The sequence below is a fragment of the Thunnus albacares genome, chromosome 2 (genome assembly GCF_914725855.1).
Source record: "Thunnus albacares chromosome 2, fThuAlb1.1, whole genome shotgun sequence".
NCBI classification, from domain to species: Eukaryota; Metazoa; Chordata; class Actinopteri; order Scombriformes; family Scombridae; genus Thunnus; species Thunnus albacares.
In genome coordinates this window covers 25,304,071-25,327,811 of record NC_058107.1, presented here as the reverse complement: position 1 = coordinate 25,327,811, position 23,741 = coordinate 25,304,071, and the positions used below count along the sequence as shown (strand labels likewise).

At 41.2% G+C, this 23,741-nt stretch overlaps 1 protein-coding gene across 2 annotated transcripts in view; it reads left to right on the top strand.

The window, feature by feature from the left end:
• Positions 1–621: 621 nt before the first annotated feature.
• The window catches only part of efna5b (ephrin-A5b), a 103,123-nt gene continuing 80,003 nt past the window's right edge, over positions 622–23,741 (top strand). For both annotated transcript variants that reach the window (XM_044374714.1, XM_044374707.1), the window contains exon 1: positions 622–1,785. In XM_044374714.1, the coding sequence (XP_044230649.1) occupies positions 1,661–1,785 (125 nt within the window). In that variant the 5' untranslated portion in view covers positions 622–1,660. The remainder of the gene's footprint in view (positions 1,786–23,741) is intronic.

Genomic DNA, 23,741 nt, shown 5'->3' with positions numbered 1-23,741 from the left:
ACACTATCACACAGAGGGGCTGTGAGGCATCACCATCCTCCGCCTCTCCGTCTTCATAAACCTGTGAGCTGGATCTGACCTTTCTAGTGATTCTTTAAATATGATAAAGATTTTTGAGTTAGCAATACTGAAAAATGAATGGACGATATTATGAATTGAGTGGAAACGCCCGATTGCAACATTTTTCATTATTATATATTTTCGCATGAAATAGCCTAATATGATATTTAGGTCATTTTAATTGTTCTAAATTATTATATTAAAGTCCAGTTTATATTACCTCAACACTGGCTTCTTTCTTGATATTAGAAAGCCACATTTGAATTGAATTAAGTTGAATGGAGAAGGAGTAACTGGAGTCCATGGTCTTTGCTCCGCTGCGTCCGTTTGCATGTAATTAAATAGCACCCGTGCGCACTTATCGGTCGGATCTGACAGTCGAGTATCTAAAAGCGGTCCCTGTCCTGGGCACCTCTTTCCCCCGTCCCCTTCCAGCTTTACCTCTTGGTAATTGAATTAGCTCGGTTTTAGGCGGGGGAGGGGCTTGGATTTGTTCGAGTGACGCCCATTCAAATAATTCCAAACCAATGGGACTATCCCCCGCTCCACCGTAACCAAACCCACTCTCTCAGTCGGCGTCTGGAGCTGCCTGCCTTTGCTCTCACCTTCCTGTGGGTCCCGGCGTTTTAAACCCAAACATAAGAAAGAGAGGAAGACTACACACTACGCACATGGGAGAACGCAAGATTTTTTTCCTTCCTGCGCGTCGCACGATGGCTTATATATGAGGAGGACACTCTGGGATGCGGACATAAACAAGCGTCTCCACTGAGAGAAGCGCATGAGAAAACACAACGCTGTCCGTCCTCTCTCCGACACCGAGAAGGACTCCTCCCCACCTCGGCCGTGACACCTCCGGTAAATCGCTGAAAAGGGATAACACTCTTTTTTTTACGCTGGAAACGAAAGCCCGAGTCTTCAAATAGCCTGACATTACCATTCATCTGCCAGTGACTGTATGGCTTTAAAAAGTTGCCTGGAGAACATGGACATCTGACGTGCGCCACACGGCGTCATTGACACATTGAGCCCCTCTCTCTCTTTTCTCCATCACATCTTGGACTGACTAATCCCCTGCGCTCTGGGTTTGGAGTAAGAAGAAGTATTCAGCAGTTGTCATTTACCCTGACACAGGCTACATCCAGTAGCTCCCTGCAGAAGGGGAACATATCACACCACAGAAGACACTGTCTGTTGTCCTCCGCATTTGTAGCCTATGTGTTGATCTCGCTGTTTGTGCATTAGTGGGAGAAATATTTTGTCAGTCCACCTCCGATCTATCAGAGCTGACCCTGCATGAAATAAAGCCTATGATTCATCTGGACTCTCGACCTGCATCTGCGAGAAAACACAGTGACGCGTTGGTTTTGTAACTCAAACATTTCCGTCGACCTGAACAAGTGTCATCTCAAGTTGTCCCTTGAATGGTCACCATCTGGCGATTCCCTTCGCGCTTTCTATGTTTTGCACGTTTGTATTTGTTTAGCATTCACGGCCACATGTGAATGAGACTCATCACCTGTCCCGGTTGAAGCGCCCGTACAACTCGACTGACTTACCGACACTGAAGAGGAATACGTGCCGAAGTTTTGCTGTAGTGATGCTGCAAGTGGAAATGGTCCTCTTCGTCTGCCTGGTGCTGTGGATGTGTGTATTTAGCCAGGAGCCCAGCTCCAAAGTGGTGGCCGACCGCTACGCCGTCTTCTGGAACCGGACCAACGCTAAGTAAGTGGCCTCACACCGGGCAGGTTTACCGCGGAGAGTCGGCGATGTTCCGTCTCCTCGGATCTGCATGAAACACGGGGTTCGCAGGTTTGCTGAACCTCATCGGTGTTTATTCTCCGCAGTGAGGGCATAATGCCAGTAGCTGTAGGTAGGCTACATGCAATAGCTGAGGGTATGAACAGGAGTGTAAAAGGCTACTGTGTCGTATTTTCAATACGTGGCTGCTCATAAACAGCGCACCCTCAGAGGAAAGTATAGATTAAAATCGTGCGTAATAGGCCTGGACGTACTTCATCGTCTGGTGTTGTGGCTTGCACGGTCAATATTGTCCAGATAAGGAAATTCACGGTACCTTTGTGAATTTAGGCAAAGGGACAGAGCTATTAAAGTCTGTAAAACCTGGAGCGTTATCTTGTGGTGTTTCTCTGGCCGGCGGACTCAGGCTGGGCATTTATACGACCCAACTGGCCTCATTAACACCAGTATAACTAACACAAACAGGTCAACATCAGCACAAATCCTCAAAGTCCATTTACCTGCTGAATGTGGTCATTCATTTACTCACTTCAGACTGCGTAGATTCACTGCCTTGATTTTGAAAACTAACGAGAAAGACAACTTCTGTATGTGTTTCTGTACGCCTTAATCACACGAAACACCCGATACTAAATGCACCAAATGAGAGCTTAATATATCAGTCAGTATTTAACAGTTCCCTTACGAAAGTCATTACAGAAACTATAATGCGATTTATGGACATACAACGGCCTCAGCACATCGAAAAAGCACCCAAAGGAGTGCTTTGTCAATATTATAAAGGGACCATGGCAAAGAAATTATATAAGGAAGACAGTGACAAAGAAACACTGTAAAGCCATAGTAGAACATTACGGTGATTTTTACCTAAGATTTTTAGTGTAGAGTGTTTATTTATTATTATATTATATTATTTTTAAAAATAGTTGCTTAACAACTTTAAGTAAATGAACGTTTCCTAAAAAAGTTGAGTAAAATTTTGTTTTTTTCCTTTCAGTATGAAACAATTTGTAGCTTATTGTGTAAAAAATAGTGTAAAAATTGTGCATTGTAATGTATATTTTGACCCTTGGCAAAGCACACTGCTGTAAAGAGAAAAAAAATCCATTTCAATTTGGTCAAGTTGTTCAAGCTTTTAGAGAAAAAAATAATACGCTAGATTAATTTACTAAATTAAACCTAAAGAATGCAAATAAATTCTGGAACATAAAACTCAGTGTTACTGGGTCGTATAAAACTGTGAACCTATTTCTAATAGCCCTACGATAAGTTCCCCATTCAAAACTTTTGAAAACTTACACACTATATAACAGTGCTCAGCTTTCTCATTTAAAAACAGCTTCCCTGAAAAAAAATCTACAAGCTGTTTTTCCTGCTTTTTTTTGCATAGTAGTGTTCATGAATGGTTACTCATTCATACGTTTAGAGTCACAAGTCATGTCCTGACCTTATGACTCAAAAAAATACAGAAAAAAAAAGAAAATGTATTAATAATAAGAAAAGTGGCAGCAAAAATATTTTAGTAGTGAAGTGAGAATTGTATGTGCTGGTTGTGGGACACACTAGAGGACTTTCGCAAAGTTAAAAGTTTATAAGATGTGCTACAAACCTTGAGTCAAACGTCTCTCTGCTTGGACAGCCTTAAGTCAACCTCAGTGTTAAGTGTATATATTTGTTGAGACAGCATTTCCCACTAAAAGTCCCTTATGGAGTTAGACTGTACAGCCTTGTCCCGGACTTATTAAGTCCAAACACTGCTGGTGGAGTTTACAGAGATCTTTCACTCAACTGCCAACGGCACTTAGTATTTGTTGAATAAAATCTTCAGCTTAGCCTCCAAGTGCGCACAAAGCCATTAATAGCACATGCTGAATTTGTTGCACAACTATTTATATTCAGTTTGAAGTTTGGGAAAACAAGATTTATTGCTTGAAGCAATTAGTGGTCAGGGGTACAAACGGAGGGCTGACTGTAAGCACTCTCCTGAAGTCGGGGCCAGTCTAGTGGGGTGTGTAGATTCTCGGACTGATATATTGTAGACCATGACTGTTGTATTCCGCATCTCTACTCCAACTTACCTCGGCTGTTTAATTATGGGACGCTTTCTTCACTAGAGGCAAATGCAATTTTGAGTTAAATCTTGATTTCTGCTGTTGATAGACGTACTTTCATTAGACTCTACATTTTTTTTCAACAAAAAAGTTTTGACTTGACTGGCTGCTCAGTTAACTTGATATCTTCCAGATGTGCTGACAAGTTTTCTCAGTTTCAGTGTAGAAAAAAAAAGTGTAGTTACAAAAAAGGGAAATTTAAGTAAATCTACTGTTAATCTCAGATCTGACACACTAACATTGGAAGAGAGAGAAAACAAGTACTTTGCGATCCACTAGGCTGCGTGCATGCTGTGCTTTTTACTCTCTTTGCGTATAATCTGAGAAATAGATAGCTTCCTGAGCCTCATCTGTTTCTGAAGCTCTGACTTGCCCGAGGAAAGGAAACAGGTTTTCACAGAGGCTGTAATGCTGCTAACACCAGTCACTCCGTTCTACTTAATCTAAATAGAGTTTGTTTGACTCTCACCCCTGCAGGGCTGAGGCAGGAAGCCAGAAAGGTAACAAAACAGCAGAGAGGAGACAGCAACAAGGAGAGATAGAAAACTTGTCTTATTGATGACTCAGTTAATAAATATTGAGTCCCTTTCTTCATGCATTACTGTCGAAAGCTGGTGTGGCACTATAACGTAACTTGGCTGCGTCTGCCTTTGTTCTGAGGCTTCACAGTCTCAAAGAACGTACGGCTCCTCCAAGAATTTACTGTATAAAACACCCCACGCACACAAACAAGCAACAGTTAAAACTAATAATTTCACTTGTCATAAATAATGATTGCAGGTAACTTCAAGGATAATTTCAGTATTTTTTCCAGTAGGTTGACTTTCTCCTTTATTCCTTGTTGGTGTTTGAACACAGTCGCTCAGGGTTCGTTTTACTAGTCCGAGAAAAAGCCATTTTGTCACCATTCTTTTTTTTGAACCATATGAAACTGCAGCTTGCACAGACTTGAAAATCGCCTAAGCTAGATAATCCATCACACTAAAGCTACAGTTTGTGTTTGGTTTTGTCTCAAAATCTGTTTTGTTTTTAATTCATTGTGCCTGAGATGGATGTTTCACATCATTGTGTGCAATATGTTATCTTCTACTTAATCACCTGAAATGCAGAGACAGAAATGAAAGCTTCTACATGGAGATAACAACTAGAACTGATACAAATTGTGTCACATTCTTCTTCTGTTATTTTGGGGATTCCAACTAGAGTCAATTTAAAGTTTTAAGGTAAAGATTTTCAGATAAAAAGTGCCAAAAAGCAAGTAAATATTAAATTGTCGCATTAAATGTTGTATGAAAGGATAATTGATTAGGGAAAATGTATACTAGACTTACCCGTTTCTAACAAAAGAACTCGAAACTCAGTGAGTCACTTATGCTGTTGTACAAGTCACACACCAGTATAGACTCCTCTACAGTTTAGACTGTTAGTAACACTAGATGAGGAATCTCAGATAAGGCCTTTTTGTGTTTTGCAATGGAACTTTTTGTCCGGCAAAGTGTTTATGCAGGTTTTAAGTTCTTATATATAGTTTTCCAGCGGTCATAATTATAAGCAATTGGTAGATTACTGTGGAATTTTATTTCGGTGTAGTGTATCGTAATTTGTGTTAGCGGCTCTACAGTGGTTTCTGTAGATTTTTGTGTTGTTGGGGGATTGGGGTAGGGGCTGAGGGGATTTCCTTGCTGTTTTGTTGGCGTCAGTCCATCGTTGTGTCTCATAACTCCAGAATGAGCCCAGAAACTTGCTAACTGCTTTATTATTCAGAACAACACCTTTATCTTCCCTTTTATTTACCTATTTCTCTATCTCTCTTACTTTGACACATCCACTCTTTATCTGTTAGTTTTCTGTTTGTGGTTTAGATGTCCCTTGAACGTTTCCCTATCGTACCTTAATTTACAGGTTTAGCATTTTGCCTATCGAAAAGTAGTTTTGGAGACCAGTTTGGAGAAGTTTTATCTGTTCTCAGTGAGTTTCTTCAGCTTGAAATAACTTAAAATACAGGGACATTTCTCTCCGTGGATTATGCCCTCTGCTATCTAGCCGACTGTCTTTGCTTGTGAGTATTTATTCTAATGAGGGGACAGACAGTGGCTCTAATGATGTCTCAGCTGTAATGCTGAAGAGACAGCCCTTCCCTTCTTCTCTCCCCTCTTACACTTTCCTCTCCCCCATATCCCTCTTCGCCTTTCTCCCTTGTTGCCTCTCGGCGCTCTGCCTCTCCCTTGTACTCTCCCTCGCTCTCCCTCGCTCTCTCTCTCTTCTCCCGGCACAGAAAATGAATGAATACAATTAGATATTTCGGGAGTCCCTCCACGGTTGATGGTGGAGAAAGACGCTCAGAGGTCAGGCATACTCTGAGAGGAGCGCAGGGAGAGGTCACACACATACGGCAGGGAATAACGAAGCAGAAAGTTGGCCTGCGAATGACAAACTAGTAACTAGAACACTCCTTGAAGTGGACGGTGTTATTAAGATTAAGTATCATGCTATTGTGATCTTGCAAATTTCTCAAGTTGATTTGTATTTTGCAGCATAATCTGTAGCTCAACAAACAGCCTGGAAAGCATTTTTTTTTAATGTGCTGCCTTTTGTTGTAGTCGTAAAAATGTATTTTTACAGTGTAACTGGAGGCCTACATGAAGTAGTTGTGTCACTGGTATCAAAGACAACTTTCCTTTGTTACAGCCGTGTCTGGCTCGTCTTTGTCTGTGCATGTTTTTGTGTTTGAGTGTGCATGCAAAGTGCCAAATGAGCCATGAGGTCATATAGGACTAGTTTCCTCTCCCACACACAAAGATACTATGATAATTACATCCTTCTCCCTTGGACTTCTCATTACCTGTCACAAACCAGTGGGACATGAATACATTTTGTCAATGTGTGCTTGCATGTATGTGTATGTGCGTGCACATGCTGACTGTACACTATCGGGGGCTCGTACACATAGGTGACCCATCTGAGCGTGAAAATTATGTATTATGATAGTAGCTTTAATTTAGAATTTAAAATCTGAAAAGCTGTTATTTTCAAAATCAAGTTTATATTGCCTTTGATAGCTAAAGTGGGTTGTTTCTGACCACATGCTAGTCTCTCCTGTCCTCCTTATCATTTTCTTTTTTTACTGACTCGCTCGGAGCTGTGTTTTTGCTCTCTCCACTGCTCTGGCTCTCGTTCTCTCCCTCCGTCTCTCTATCTGAGGGCTGATATGTTCTTGTTAATGACCCCTTGCTCTGTCATTCTTTTATGCCTGTGGCATTGGCAGGCACAAGCACCAACTGAGCTGTGGGCACTGACAGTGTAGGGGACACAAAAAAGTGAAACAGAGGATACAGAAAAATAAACACAGGGCTTGACGGAAAAAAACCAGCAACCGTTGTTGTGCGATGAAAGTGAGTAATAGTTTTATTAGGTTTAAATGGCACTCTGTGTTTTCTCACCAGACCTGTAAATGCACTTTCCATTTAAATTAGATGTTTTTTTCTATTAACTAGAAAATGAGCCCAGCAGGCAGTAGTCAATGCTTAGTCAATGTGCTTGGCAGAGCAGCTGTTCTTCAGCGTGTGGTGGAAGAGAGGGAGGACTCTTGGCCGTGACCCTTGTGGAGGTGCTATGCGGCGGATAGAAGCAGCCCTGTCGCTGGGGGTGCCTGGTGGTCAGGCTGTAGTCTTGGATATGCTAATCCAGCTGAAGTAAAAGCAGTTTACAACTGGATAGAAAAAGGCATTACCAACATTAAATATCTGATTTTATATATGTATATGTTCACTGAAAGCCAGATCATTATTTATTTATCAGTATTGTTTAAAATGTTATGTTCTTTAAAAATGGTAAGTTATTATTTTGTCTTTGTAAATGAATACATTTTTTATGTTTTTAAAAACTATTATTAAACTTATTTTTGAACAATTAATATTATGCTACTTGACCTTCATTCTGGTGATTTATTCACCTGAGTACAATAAAAAAGAAACCTGTGTTTGTTCATGATTAGATAAATATTACACAGTCTGATAAAGATTAACAGTGTTGGTCCTAAGAGCCTTAAAAACACCACCGTCAATTTAAATGTTAGCTTATACTCCAAAGGCCGGATGGTATCTGAAATGGATGATATTGAATGGCAGCTTCATTTCACTTGCACATGTTTCCCTCCCTTGCCTGGGGAACCAGATTTTAATGTCCAGGTTTTTGTTTTCAGAGTAATCACTCCAAGGTCAGATGGAGTGCTGAAACACCGCTATCAGCAGGCCGATCTGTCTTTTAGCCCTCATTCAACCCGTGGCTTTCAGAGGAACGCTCCGTGTAGTTCTACTCGGAAACAATAAAGTATTAACCAGCTTATGCAACACCTACATGTGCAAAACTCTATAAAAGACTTATATTCTGTCATGACAATGATAAAATAGTGTTTCCCTTTTTTGATAGTTGGTCGCCTATCTACTGGATGTGTGCGTTTGTTTATTCAGGTTCTAATTTTTTCTCCATTCCTGCTCTCACTGTCTCAGTTTCACTCAAAATCTCAATGTTGTGGAAAGTCCCCCCAACTGTTTCTTTATTTTTCCCTAAGTTATTTTGTGACACCCCGTAGCTGCTGTGGGGAACAGATCTGGTAGTCCGAGGTTGTATTTTTTACTGTGAAAACCTGAGTGGATTTGTAAATCTTAGTTAATATGAACATAGCAGACAGAGACAGAAAAACTTTCTTTCCGTTGGGTTTATTTGAGTATAGATCTCACATCACAGAATATGTTTCATTTCAAGACCCCAAAAAGGAGTATTTAACTGGAATACAGGACTGATGCAGGTCCAATAACAGGCGCTAGACCAGGAATCTTGCTATCATGTATTATAAGTCCTTGTTCGTGGCTGAAAATGGCGCTACTATATCCTTCTTCAACTCCTCTGCTCTCCTCTGTAAGATGGAGGCTTTTAGAAGCAGCTGTTACTGTAGTAACGCTTGGTTGATCTATCACCCCTGACCAGAGAGGGGCGCTACTGAGAGAGGTCTGATAGCCTCTTGTGTCCTCTGCTCTGAGCCAAAAGCATTACAAGTGTACACTTAAAGTGAAAACTACATATATCTGCTTGATTCAAACCACCTCTTTCCGCTTTGGTTGATTTGACCTCGTTAAACTCTAGACATATTATATTTACAGGAACTACACTAGCATGTAAAGGGCCCAAACGACTGATGGGTTTCAATTTTATTTTTCTCTCTCTGTCACCGTTCACTATTCAGCTGGAAAATGTGACGGGAACGATTGAGACTGCTCGTTTTTTAGCCAGACACATTTTCCACAGATAATTCCTTTCATGGTAGGCTGGCTTCGGACCTTACTCTGGCGTTTTCCTTATTTAACTTGGGGTCTGCGGGGGAGTGACTGGATGTTTTTCTAGCTGGGCAGCAGTGTGGAGAATAGATCCCAGAAGAGAACACATCTCCAGCTTGTGAATAAAGACCTAATTGACGTGTTGTAGCCAGTTGTAAATGACTCATGAGGTAATTCGTCTTCACAGACAGACTGAGAAACACACAGTGGGGCTGTAGAATTGTGTGGTCTGCGTTCCCTTTGGAATTGACACAATCTATTTGGTTTATTTCCAATTTTTCATGTTCCCAAATAGAAATTTTAAAAGCCATAAAGTGCTGCTTTTAGCCACAGACGGCATTATCACCTCCTCACCTGCATGTGGCGAGTATCCTTGGATGGCTTACACGGCTTCTTGCGTTTTCATTTGGCGTTTCTTTGTCTGCCCTGGCACAGTCAAGAAAAGGTGAAGTGAGTTTGGGTTGAAGGACTAATTGATTCCCTGGCCTTGTTGTTAATATGAACACCTCTTTGTAAAGTTTCCTCTGCTCTGACAATTTTCCATGGAACATAAATATGAATAAACAACCAATCAAACAATGTTGCTTTGACTTTGTTCAGTCTACCGTTGTGGCGAGGCGTGCCAATAATAAGCTAGCTGCATTAGCCTGTTTGAATTGACAGTAGAGAAAAATACTAGCAGCCAGTGCCCCCCCTCACCCCCCCATGCTGGGCCGTGAGACTGAAAGGCAGCCATTGTTCTGCTCTCTCTGTCCACTCTACATAGCCAGGGCTGAAAGTAATGCATGCAGTTTAAACGGAGGGAGAAAAAAAGGGAGGGCAAAGGAGAGGAGTGAGGGGGATTGGTGTGAATGGCGAGGGAATGGGAGAGTGCACAGCTAAAGTTGTAGTACGCTTTGGACAGAAAAAGGGAAGAGAGGAGGAGTATAATGTGAGCGCCAGACACGAGGGGAGAGGCGTGTAGTAGCCAGGGGTGACACAGTGTGTGGAAAAGAAGAAGTGGCAGTTTCTCTCATTTGCAACCAGCCATATCCATCCTCTCTCATCTGCCTCTCTCCATACTGTCCAGCTCATCAGCCTCCCTCCCTCCTTGTCTGTCCTTGCCAAGGTTTAAAGATGCATGTGTCTGTCTGTCTGTCTGTCTGTCTGTCTGTCTGTGTCCCTAGTGGTGACAGTGGTTGGTACGTTGGTTGGCGGTGGTTCTCCAGGGGACAGACTGCAGGTCCTCACCCAGTGGAGGTGTCGTCTTTGCGGTCCGGGTTTAGTGACAGAGGGGCTATTTTCTACAGAGACAGGATTAAGCCTGCTCAGGTTTAGACCCCTGCTTTGTTTCCCCTGACACTGAAGACTCCAACACAGAGGGCTGTGTTTACTTGGGGGTTGGTGCTGCAGTACTAAAGTTGCATCTTGGTCTTTAAGCACTATGACGCACTGCACACTGTGCCCTTGAAAGTGCATTTTCTCGACATACATGTATCACAGTCGGAATGCCGGGGTGTGTGTAATGTAGCGGTTTAATGAAGGGCTTCATTCCAAAATGCTACATATATCTGCTGTTGAGACAAATTGGCACAATAAGAATGAGCTGTTTTCTTCCTCAGACGTAGATATACTTTGCAAGCGAAGGTCATAAAATGATGCCCTCCTTTCGTTCAGATGAATTATGTGGATAATTATGCGTGATTGTAATTCCAATGGTGGATATTGAATTTTGAAATAAATCTCCTCGTATTTGTCTTTGATTCAGCTTGTCTGCCTAGTTGCATGAGTTTTCAAGGCTTGAGGTCTAACAAGGCTAAGTAGGATTTTGACCAAAAAAAGAAATGTAAAATTGAAATTTTTTTTTTTTTTTTTACATCTATCATACTTTATACTAAAAAAGTCAAAATTTTAAATTTAACTGAACTTCAGTAACAACTTTGAAAAGATATTTTTCAGATCTGCTGTCCTTGCTCCAAGCCTTTTATTAGGCAACAGATGCTTGTCTGATCTGAAATCAAGCAGACAATAAATCCCGTTTAAAAATGTATAACACACAACTGAATCTGACGACTACAGTTGAATCTGCGCCGGGTTTGATGTTAAGACGAGCGAGTGTTCTACATGTTGGCATGTCTGTGTGTTTGCTGGTACGCATACGCATATGTGCAGTTATTCGGGTGCATGTGTGAGTGTGTGTGTGTGCGTACATGGTTATCCTGAGCTGACCTCTGCTTCTAGACCCGCTTTAATGAAGCAGCAGAAACACACACCATTTACTATAGCAGAGCACAGCACTATTCTTGACCCAATTCTATGAGCCTGCTCCTCTGAGAGCTGCTTGATAGTTTTCCCATTTTGTGAAGTTGCATTGTGTGCGTGTGCTTGTCAGTCATTGTTTATGTGCGGTGGTTTGTGTTCTTGTGTGAAACTGTACTGAGCGTGTTTTTTTCCCCCTGAAGGGAAAACGATTGATCCCCGGAATGTGTGATAAATCCCATCTTCACCCTCTCCTCTCATCTGAACCCAGCTTTGACTGGTCTGGCTTATTCCGAACATTATCCCACATAACCAAATATGACACCCCAAAGAACATAGGCTGACAAACACACACATACACACACACAGAGCTCTGGTTTGGAAGGGCACTTCATTATTTCTTTAGTGAGGTTCAAGTTGCAGGAGATGTGGTATTTTTTCTGCTTGTTTATTTTCTTCCTCTAAATCAGCGAGCAGCGAGCCTTGGAGTGCAGCAGCCTTTGAACCGCGGCCTATCCCATGACTGCAGCCCTGGGTATTAACCCAGAGCCACTGAGAGGCTTAAAAAGCCATCAGCTCATTGTCCGGAGACACAAAAAAACCCCTTCCTCTAAAATCCCCCCCCATCCTTCTCCTCTCTTTTCCTCCTTCCCTCCTTTCTTAAGAATGCCTTGAGCTGGCCTCTGCTGGCATTCATATTAATCAGTTTTAAGGGTCTAATGAGATAAGTGAGACTTAAGGGGAGTCCCCAAAGTGGCCTAAGCCCTCCGGATAAACAGAGGTGATGAGCGCTGCCTATAGCTACATCCTCAGAAGTGTGTGTTTTTCCCCAGCATTGTTATGCACACAAAAGTTTTTAATGTCCTTAATCTCACAGTTGCAAGTTGCAAACCAAAACACCACAAACATAGATTTTCTTAAGAGACAATCATCACCTTGCCTCTTAAATGGCGAGGTGGTGATGAAATAGAGTTCAATGGTACCATCTGTGCATTTGACAAACATCAGATCTTTTTTTTTCAATAACTCCCTCCTTTGTCCTAATCCTCCTGCCCAGCTCATGCCCTCTGTTCCTTATCCCGCCATGTATCCCTGGAATATAGGCCAGTCGGCTTCCTCCCGCTTTTTTGCTCTCCGTGCCATATTGTCCTCCCTTCCTCTCTCCTGTCTCTAGGATTACCAGATCTTTAACTGTACTGCCCTTGTCTTTGGCTCTGGGGGTCCTGCTGAGGTGACCCAGCATGCCCACTGTCAGCATTAGGCTCAGTGTTGTGGCTGCGGCGCTTAACCGACAGTTGCCCACTCACTCTTACTCTCCTGCCCCATTTTTTTTGTCTGGTTTTCTTTTCTTTTAATCTTTTTTAAAAACATGCTCTTCCCTCCTCATTTCTATTTAAACTCCCAACTCCAAGACTCAGAGGCAGAGCTACTGCGTGTGGGTGCAATGAAACATGGCCGCCAAACCAAGAAAAATTAAAATGTGGCACAAGCCAGACACAAAGAGGCGGCAACAGCAGCCATGTCTGAATCAGCTTTTGGTTTTCTGTAAATGTTCAGATATTGAAAAGTTGCATTAATTAGGCAACAGTGATTAAACATACTCAGTGAACCTTTTTAGGAAAATTAAATAATCTATAATCTGTAATCATCTACTGATATTTACCAGGTCTCAATGTCAGGGGTCAGCAATAAAGGCATTAAAGAATGCCAGCTTTTTCAAAAATGACACTGTAGAAGTTCATGTTTTTAATTTGACTACAATTTTTTTATTGTTTGACTTTTTTGTGCCATAAAAAGACATTATTGGTTAAGCGAAAACATAAAAGAATAGTTTTGGGCTCTTGTTTAACAGAGGGTCTGGTTGAACTATACAGTAGGCGGGACAAGTCCTCAGAGAGTTCAGTTTCACCTGCTGTTCTGTTCCTCGGGGCCGAAGGACTCCACGACCGGAGACATTCCAGCCAGGATTAGACCGTGCATGGCAAACAGAAGCACAAATAACAGGGATTGGAGGTTTTTTTTTTTTTTTTTAACAAAATGACATCGTTTACGGCCTGGCTATTCTGTGGTTAATAAACCTTCGACATTAGGACTGACACTTTGTGCGAAATTTAGTTTTATAATTTGTTGTTCCTATGGTTCAATTTTGCCATTAAAAAAACACAATTTAAAAAGTTTAATCGTAAACACAGTTAAGATTAAAATAACAATAATAATAATTATAATAATAATAACAATAATAATGTATAGAGAATTCTCTCTTTTTTAATATTTATATAAAGCAGTTGAGAAAATAACATATTACAGTAAAATGCGACCCAATACAAAAGCACTTTAAAAATTGTTATTCTTTTTAATATTTTACAAATTCCTGTTTTTTTTTTGTTTTTTTTTTTGTCCATTTCTTTGTAGATGGAATAATTACTACCTAATATCAGGTTTATTTTTTCTTCAAATAGGTATTCGTTCATATTTTCCCCAGTCGAATTCAATGCATTTGAAGGGTTTGTTTCCCACTGTTGAAATTTCAGGCTTAGCTATAGAAAACAACAAAATGTGAACTTTCCGTATTTTTATTATACCGATCTCGCTGACAATTTGCAGATGTTTTCAGGTATTATTTTTTATGAGGCATAGAGTTGATGTAGATTATTAGCCTGTGGGAAAAGACATGCATCATATTACTCGTATTGGATTAGTGTGCGTGCTTGGCTTTGGGTGGAGTGATGAAATATTCATCACTGTTTGTGATCTCTAAGAAGAGTAGCACTTCAAACCTTTGCACGCAATTCATGAAAAATGAAGTCAAGGTAGACATGTTTTGCGTGTGAAGGTGAATGGGGGGGGGGGGGGGGGGGGGGGGGGTTGTCTGCTTGTCTGGTTCATATCACCTTACCCAAAGACATTTATGATGGCCAGTTTCCATACAACACAGGAATTTGTTGGAGTTTGTTTCCCTTGTCTGCCTCTTTTTTTTTTTTTTTATAATTCTCTATATAAAGTTTACGACTTTTTTGTAAACAATTGTTCTACTTCCCATAAGTTGTCTAAATAGATGAATAACATAAATGGCAAAAATGAAGTAGTTTGCGGATTGTTTCTGGATTCACGTAGTTTTCTTGTTAACAGATTGACAGGTGTCAGCCGCCAGGTCTGTGACGTGTCAGACTTGTCAATCTATGAGTGACATCAGGTTCACAGCTGCTTTAATAATGCAGTATAGCCTCACTTTTTATGTCCTCCTCAGCTCTCCAGCTTCTCCTTTCTCTGGGATGTAGAGAGATGTCACATTAAGGCCAGGTCAGATTGCGTCTGCCGTCGTACATTAGCAGCAAAGCCTTCCTGCCTGTATCACTGGTAAGAGGAACATGGCACGAAGATGGCTGAATTATTCACACTCATAATCGGCCTTTATGTCCTGCTGCCAAGCCTGGCCCCACTGTTATTCTAGTGCATAATTGATAGAGCTCAGAAGTGGAAAAGTTAGAATAGCAGAAGTAATGCGAAGCGAAAGTGTAGTCAGGCAGCACAAGAAGGGAAGAGGGGGATTGGTGGGGTAGTGAGGGGGATAGAGGGATGGAGGTGGGCCCCTATAGGAGTTTTTACACTGAGCTTGTGTTAGCCTTTACGGGGCTTAGGCCCAGCTAGCGTGAGGATCGCGTGTGTAGGCCAGCCAGACAAGTCTGGGGGGGAGAGGAGAGGGGGATAAAAGGGGGATAAGAGGGGGATGAAAGGAGGTGGGAGGGAGAGGAGATGGGGATCCAGAGTAACAAGGCCTGACGCTGAGCCGGCCCAGAATGTGGTCTGTTTCTCCCCCAAAGTTACTCTGGGGCTCCACTGTGGGCAAATATATTTTTGAAACAGAATTGAACTTGATGACTGAATGAAAAAAGTTTATTTTTGTGTTTTACAATAGCTTGTTCTGTTACCTGCACTGTAGACTTGTACTTAGGAACACCTTAGTGTTCGTTTGGACCTAATCCAGCATGTCTTTTCACTACCTGCTTGCTCAGGCAGGTAAAAGACGCATTGACATCACATTACAACCATGCGATACAATGATCAATAAACAGCAACCTCCAGAGAAGAGCAGTGATTGGCCCCATTCCAATAGTAAAGACAGGCTTATCTATTGAGAAATTAAGTGAGACGACCTCTTAAACATGTCTCAAGACCACAATGCCCCACTTTTGGAGATAGAAAAAAAATTATTTTGATTAACCTGACATCGCATTTCTTAATTTTTCAAATAATGTATTCCTACAATATTTTGTTATATATATTTTTCCATTGATATTATATGTCAATATTGATGTTGTTTTCTATTTCTGTCACAATTTTTTTTTTGCCTTATTTCCAGTCTTGTCCATGAGTTTCCTCAACTGAGTGGAACACCCTTCCATAAAAGTTTGAATGTCTCAGGTGAAGGTGTTAACACAACCTCAGGTGTAGTCTATTTAACACCTCTCTGACCCTTAACAAAGCCTTACTAACTGCTCCCTAGCTCTGCCCTTTGTGTTCCATAACAAAGCCTTTTAGCTTCTAATAACACCAGAGCACCGCCAGTGTCAAGAGAAACCTGAGATAAGGTCCACATCAGAGAGTTGGTGGGAACTGTTTAATCTGCTTCTCGAAACCAAACCAACACACAACAGGCAGGGATCATGTTTGGCAAAGTGGCCTGCTTTGATGGAGGGATCGGATGGTGTGAGTAGGAGGAATGGGGATGATGGAAAATTGAAAGGCGGCTGAATGCCGGTAGTCTTTTACGGAGCTGTGAAAGAGAACATCCGGAGAATAATACAGGGAGTTGTACATAGTGTACACATGCACACTCACACACACTAATAGTATCACATTCTGATCTTTTTACGATCATTTCTTGATTTTGCTGATTAATTCAGCATTTTCCCCTCTAATCACAAGAAAAGTAAATTAATTGCTCAATTACCTCAGTTTTTGAATGCATGCAAATATAGTATATTGACCATGCCTGGTCACAAACAAACAAATATATTGTTGTCTATTAATTTTCACTGAAATCGAAAGAAGTATTTCTTCATCGTTTTCTGTGATCCTGTTTCATTTCTTAAACTAAAACCGATAAATCTTTATTTGCAGTGCCGAACATGCTGTTATCATTTAAACGAAAGCACTACACTCAAGCTATATATTTTTTTGTCAACATCACTTTCGCAATATATTACAAAGTATCTTTCACCAGTGTTGCTACAATGCGGCCATAAAGCCGTCGAGTGGAAACATTAGCAGTGATATGTCTCAGAAACTCATAAAACCAATTTACGAGTGCACTTAAGGCCCGTACACCTACTGGAGCCATTCTATAAAGATGTAGACAGAGATTGCACCAAACTCTCCCCAATTACCTGCATTTAAAAGTAATAAATGTGGATCGATAAGTGATAGAGGCACTGTTAATCTTGGATTTACCCAGTTATTTCCATTTTAGACACTGTTTTTCAAACTGAAATTGCAGCATTTACAAGCTTACCATTGATTTGTTTTATTGTTTTCTTCCTACAGGCTAAATGCTGCATTGAGCTGTTTTCCTAGTAGTCCTCTTGAATGGATGTTTTTATCTTTTGTAGTATTTAAATTCCAAAGAGACTCACCTTTATCTTATTAAGAGAGGAAATGCTTGGACCACAATGTTCTTTATTGCAATTATGCTTTTTTTATTTGAATAATTCACTTTTAAATATCCCAAATGAGAAAAGAATTTTAATTAAAGGAAACTTCAATAATAAACACTTCAATATTAAAAACAAGATCGCTACTACTGCGCTTGTAAACAATAGAAGAAGCCCCCTGTAAAATACATTCTTGGTCATCCAGCAGTAGGATATGTGAATAGGCCAGCATGCCTCGTTGAGCTCATGTGCTTTTTTATTTACAACTTGGCTCAGTGTGCCAATGCTGGAATAGTATCGGCACTAGCAGGTATGGATTAGACCCCTTTCTGTCTCACTGTGAAGTTAATTGAGGGAATCCTACACCCACAGTGTAAAGGGACTGTCTCAGATCTGCATTGCAGACTCAGTTTACAAAGTGCAACAGTTTCACTTTTAATTTGAGTTGACAATTTCTGACTCCGATCTGATGAGCCTGCGTCCGGTAAATCACTCCTCTGTGACCTTTTACACGCTCTGTCTGAAACAAGCCCTCCTCATCACATTACCAGCCCCCCCCCAACACCAGTAATGTAAAGTCATTAATATGATATAATGGCTTATTACAGTGTCACTAATTAGATTGTACAGCAGTTAGATGTGTTATCGTCATACTCTACCATTAATTGTTTCACTAATGGTTTGGTTTTGCTATATTTACATGTAACTGTGCAATTATTCTACATCACTTTATGTGTTTACATACACAAGCTATGCAATACAAATTTATTTTTCCTCTTTCTATACTGTGATGAACCCTCACTTTTTTTTTTTTTTTTAACTTAATTAGTGCATTATCAAGAAAAAGTATAATCAGAAAATGCCACTGCTAATGCCCACGGATGGCATTTAGTTTAAATACCCACATGGCTAATGAAGGATGAGCCACTGTTTTCTTTTTTTTTTGATACATTTGTCTGAACATGTGTTATTTATGTGCAAAAACATAAACAGCCAATTAATTAAATGTCACTGTAAAGCTTAGATTAGCCATATGCTCACAGGACATAATGTGATATATGAGAATTTGAGAAAAAGCAATTGATTTATGAAAGATGTCTTTGCTTGTCATGGCTTATTGTATGGATTAATGTATAAACACATCAATTTTTATGATATGAATTGTTTATATCTTATATTGGCACTTTAATTTTTTATTTTCAAACCCTTGAAACCCATAGAGAAACATTACTTTGGTACAAACTGATGTCCCAGTGGAATTGTGTTTGTTGTGCAAATGTTTTACTTCCGCATATCTGGACACAGAATAATTCCTCTCCTTCTGGCTTTGTTTTGTTTGTGTGTCTGTTGGTATTTTAATTGAGAATTTTTCCAGTGTTTTACAGCGTAGTAATGATTTTATAGCAGGCTGTTTTATACCGGTGTCCAAACCTGCAGTCTGAGGAAGATTTAGTGTGTTGCCGCTGTTGGGTAGTGAGCTCTAATTGGAAGGTCAGGGGTACGTGTTTCAGAGTAGCAGGAGATCACCCGCGTACTGCAGATTTAAAGGTTATCCAAACCCACCCGCAGACATAAAGATGTAATTTTCCTGTTATTATATTAGCCATCTGGATAGAGAACATTGCATGACGAACTGATTTAAAAATTGAATTTATACATCAGGCTGAGTCTTGCTTTAAAGCATCATTTAAATACCATATAAAATAATTAGTCCTTTCAAAAAAGTTAAAAATTCCAAAGAGTAAAGATACAAAAACACTCACTGAATTTCATGACTTGTATTAAATCAGATCACACTGCCTATGTATTATCATGTAGGGTGTTTATTTTAGTTTGCTAGATACATGCTGTGCTATTTTGAAAAAATTAGGCAGTTAAATAGTCCTCTTGGTTGCTTTGACACCAGGAAGATTTTTTCCATCCAGTCATGGCGTCTCTCATAAGAACAGCTGCCTCTGGTCCTGCGTGGCATGCCAGGAGTTAACCACACTGTAGGCTTGGCTGGAAGGCTGAGACGTCTGTGTGCTTGACTCTATGTGTGTCTGAGGGGCTCCGTTTCTGCATTTCGTGCCACATTTCGTGTCTATCGCCAGCCCTTCTCTCACGCTTGCCTGGTCCCGTGTCGTTGATGGGGTTTGGGTGGAGGGTGGAGTGAGGAGGGCGTGGGGGGGAGGAGGGGGAGGAGGAGGAGGAGGTGGAGGAGGAGGGTGGCGGCGGCCAGTAGATAAGTGGTCGATGTCTGGCTTACACTGTTGATGTAGGCTGGGGTAGGCTGGGTCACGTGGTGGACCCACAAAAAGATCTCCCTGGATGATTATTGGCACGCAATGTTTTGAACTCTACACACACACACACACACACACACACAGTCACACACTCACACTTTCGGTGTTTGGTGACACAGAAAACCAATATTTTACTAGCTTCCTAGGACTGCTGAGCTGTATTGTGCATTTTGTGAACCTGCCTATATCCATGTCTATTAGTGTGTGTTTGTGTGTGTGTATTGTACCTGTGTGTGTATGCATGTGCATCCAAGTGTGGCTCAGTGCCTTTCCACCCACCCTCAGTAGCAATACAGTTATTGACAACAGAAGGAAAGGTGAAGGTTCTGCAGACAAAGAGGCAGAATGTGCTGACCAGAGCATCCAGCGACAAAAGGAGAGGAGTGTGGGCTGAGGGAAGGGTGCAGAGAAAGTAGATGTATCATAAACAGTCTGGCTCAAATGAACCGGCTTGGCTTGCTGACCATCACTCCTCTATTTTATTTCTTCCCTTCTTTTCTTTCTCTTTCTCCTGTTTCTTTTTCTGCCGTCTGCCATTAAAGCAGAGAAAATTGATTTTCTCATCCCCCCCGCTCCCCTTTCTTTTATTTAATACCCCTCTGCCATCGCCTACCCCTCACACCCCGAATCGATATAGTATCTGCATGTACACTGGGATAAAATACAAGCGCATACCGTGTCACAGCGGGGGGTCAGCTATTCTTAAAACAGTGTCCTCTTGTTCTTTCATCTTTTCACTTATTTTCTCTATCTACCGTGCACTCTGCATGTTTGTCCCTCTACTAGTATCCATTCTATACCCCCTCCTACATCTTCTTGATTATTTTATTCAGTTTACGTGCCTCCTCCTTTTCCAAGCTGCCTCCCTCTCATCGCAGCAAAGATGTAATGCAGAAAGGTGAGAAAGTTAAGAGATTGAAAATGCATTTACAGCGCCCCTCTTCTCCTGTTTGCCTCCTCCTGCTCCTTGAGATAGCTTGTAATGAGAGTCTGAATGTGGGTGTATTGTGTGTGTGTGAGAGAGTGTGTAAGTAATGAGTGTCATACTGGTTTGTATGGGGTCAGCGGGAGCGAACACACACAAAAGAACAGGACTCTCACCATTATAACCCCTTACTCCATGTGGTTATTGAGTGTGGGTGTGTGTGCATGTGTAGGTCACAATATCCATGCAGAGCTGACTCTATCTGCAGTCCTCTCTGCTCTAACCTTCTCTTTGTCCCTAGTCAAGCTCCGTCCTTGGGAAAAAAAAACAAAAAAAAAAAACAGAAACAGGTGAGCACATGTAGGCCCAAACAGACACACGTTTCACAGAAAAGCAGTCGGGGAGACAGACTGACACATTATCGCAAACACTGACACTACTTCCCCATCCCTGTCTCTCTTACTCTCTCTCTTTCTCTCTGACTGCTACTTGACTACTTGACTATATTCAGCGATTCTGTAGAGCAGCATTGAGAGCTGTCAGGCCCAGTGTGGAGCTTCCATGCTGGGCTTGCTGTTTCCTCGAGCTCCCCTCTCTGATGACAAATGACCTGTGTCTCTAGATCAGACACTGGGAGCTGCTGTGGGGGCGGGTTGAGGGAGGGTTTAATAGTGTAAAGTGCCCGGTTATATGGACTGAATTTAAAAAAGGTAGAAGTGGAAGGCAGTAAAGGAAAAAAAAAAGAGATACAGAGAGATGGAATGACCCATATCGTTGAGAAATGGACCCTTTGAAGTGACAAGGACCTCATTCACCCTTCTGCTCATTGAGTCACCTTTACTTTGTGTTACTGAATGCAATATGTATATTTTTATGATGAATGATGTCGCTAAAACATCAGCCGTAATGTCAGTTGAACAGACGGTTAAGGAAATATTTATCAAGCGACACCTCCACATAGATACACGCATATCTGTGTACAGTACATGCATTAAAATCACACACCTATTGAACACAATGTGGCTCATCACAGCACAGTCCTTGGAGAACATTCCCCGTAGCCTGAATGTACTATTACAATTTCATATATACTGGATATTCATGACAAAGAGTACAATAGGTTCCCGTTAGACATTCGGCTCAAGGAAAAATAACTTCAAAATTGACAGGGTGGTGTTGCAGAGTAATTTAGGCCTATTAGAATAGCTGCTGATTGGAGATGCTATTATTTCTGTGTATTACTGTGTAAATGGGCTCTGATTCACTGCTTGTCACAGGACGGGGCAGCCCAAGGGGGGCCAGTGTGACTAACAGTTCCTCTTTGTTCAAGCCAAGGTTTTCATCAGGCCTTCAAGACCATTTTTAAACAGAAATGCCTAATTCATCCCACATGGTTCCCTACTGCTTCTCTCATTTTCTTTTTTTTTTTTCATTCATTTTCACATTCATGCACACACATAGGCAGATTATACCCACACACACACCCACAGTTATGAACATGTATAAACACAGACAATGACACACACTTACACGCATACACAAACACACACCTTCACCCTCGGCTCCTGCTTGACTGTACCTTCCCCAGTCAGTCAGTCAGTCAGTCAGTCAATGTTGGCTCTTGCTGATTCAGACAGCTGTCACAGCAGCATCAGCAGTGGGGGCTTCGCCAGACAGACACCATGCACATAGACATTATGGTGTGTGTGTGTGTGTTTGCAGGGATGTGTGCACATATGTTTGATTATGCATCAGTGGTTCAGGTTAATTCACTTTGTCCTGTATTCAACCAAAAATGCATAGTGTAAATATTATTTCACAAGGGCAGACATGGTGGCCTTGTGGTTAGAGAGATGGCCCCGTAAATGAGAAGTTGCAGGGTTTGACAGCCAGTGTTTAGCATTGAGTGCTCTTGATGTTGTACCCTCACCTGCTCATTCCCAGGATAAAAACACCTAATTTGTGACAGATTGGATATGACAGTCATTTCATGACAAAATGTTTTTCAGTGATTTGATTCTGAAGAAAATTCACCTCTGGAATTAACTTAGCGAGAAAATGAATTAACCCCAAATCTCGGTTGATTCAACCTCTCCATCACCACTCCCACCCACACCCAAAAAGATGTTTTCCATTTACCTCTAGTGATATCCAGCTATGCAGACAGTTTTAGTTTTGTTGTTCTGAGATATAGTGTTCTGTGATTTCTGCCTTCATACTAATGGAAATGAGAAGAATAGAATTTTATTGTTTTGCTTCCTCACAGCATTTATAAGGTTGCTTATGGAAACAGATGTTGCTGGTGAATTTCTTGAAAATGAAATCTAGAAAATCAACAGACCTGTTAATAGTTTTCATAGGGACTATTTCTCTGGTAAAAAGGTGTAACAATAACTGTTAACATTTTGTTCTATGGAATATCCAGAATTAATAATTATTTGGACATGGGGAAAGAAATGTTGCTGTTGAATTCGTATTTTTAAATGCTGTTAGCACCACATAGAAACTGTGTTGACCCATCCGTTCCATTGTATTGGGTTGCAGGCAGAAATCTGAGACATGGATATCACAAACACAAATAAAACCAACGTAGCATGTCTACAAGTGAGAAAAAAAAAATCTCTTATTTGGGTAATCCGATGTAATTTGTGTGTCAATGCAGACATACTGTAGACTGTTTTCACGCGTTTGAATGCACGTGTCACATGTGTGTTTGTCTGTGTTGTTCTTTTGAGAGAGCTAGTCCATTGGTGGTTGATGAGTGTGCGAGTACCACTTGGGGTCCTTAGCTCCCGCTGTGCCCTGAGGAAGGGGGGTTACCCTCCATAGATTAGACACCATCTGTTGGCTTGCACTTGACAAACGCATAGCCTTTGTACACACACACACACACACACACACACACACCTTCACACACAACTTACACATCTGTTGCACCGTACAGTATTTATTCCCTTGCTTTATCTAGTAGTCCTCCCACCATCACCTGTCTCTTCACGTTCCTTTTCTTTCATCTTCTCTAATGATGTTTTTGATCTTGTTCTTTTTTTTATTTCTCCCTCTAGCCACGGTTTATCTCTGCCATCCCTTTCCCCTTTCTCACTATCTTTCCTTCTCATATCTCCCCTCTCTATGTGTCCTTTATCCTCAACTCCTGCTTTCCTTCCTCCCTAAATATCTCCCTCCTTCCCTCCCTCTCTGCTGTCTGGTGGGAGTGTTTGGGTGTGAAAGACTGTCATTAAAGAGATGCCCCCTCTCCTGCTGGGAGTAATCATCTATGAAAGAGGACACATTAATGTTACCACAGCTAACACTGTTGGCTCTGTGAGCGCATGTGTGTGTGTGTTGCTGTCTGAGTGGCCCATGATGCCAACATG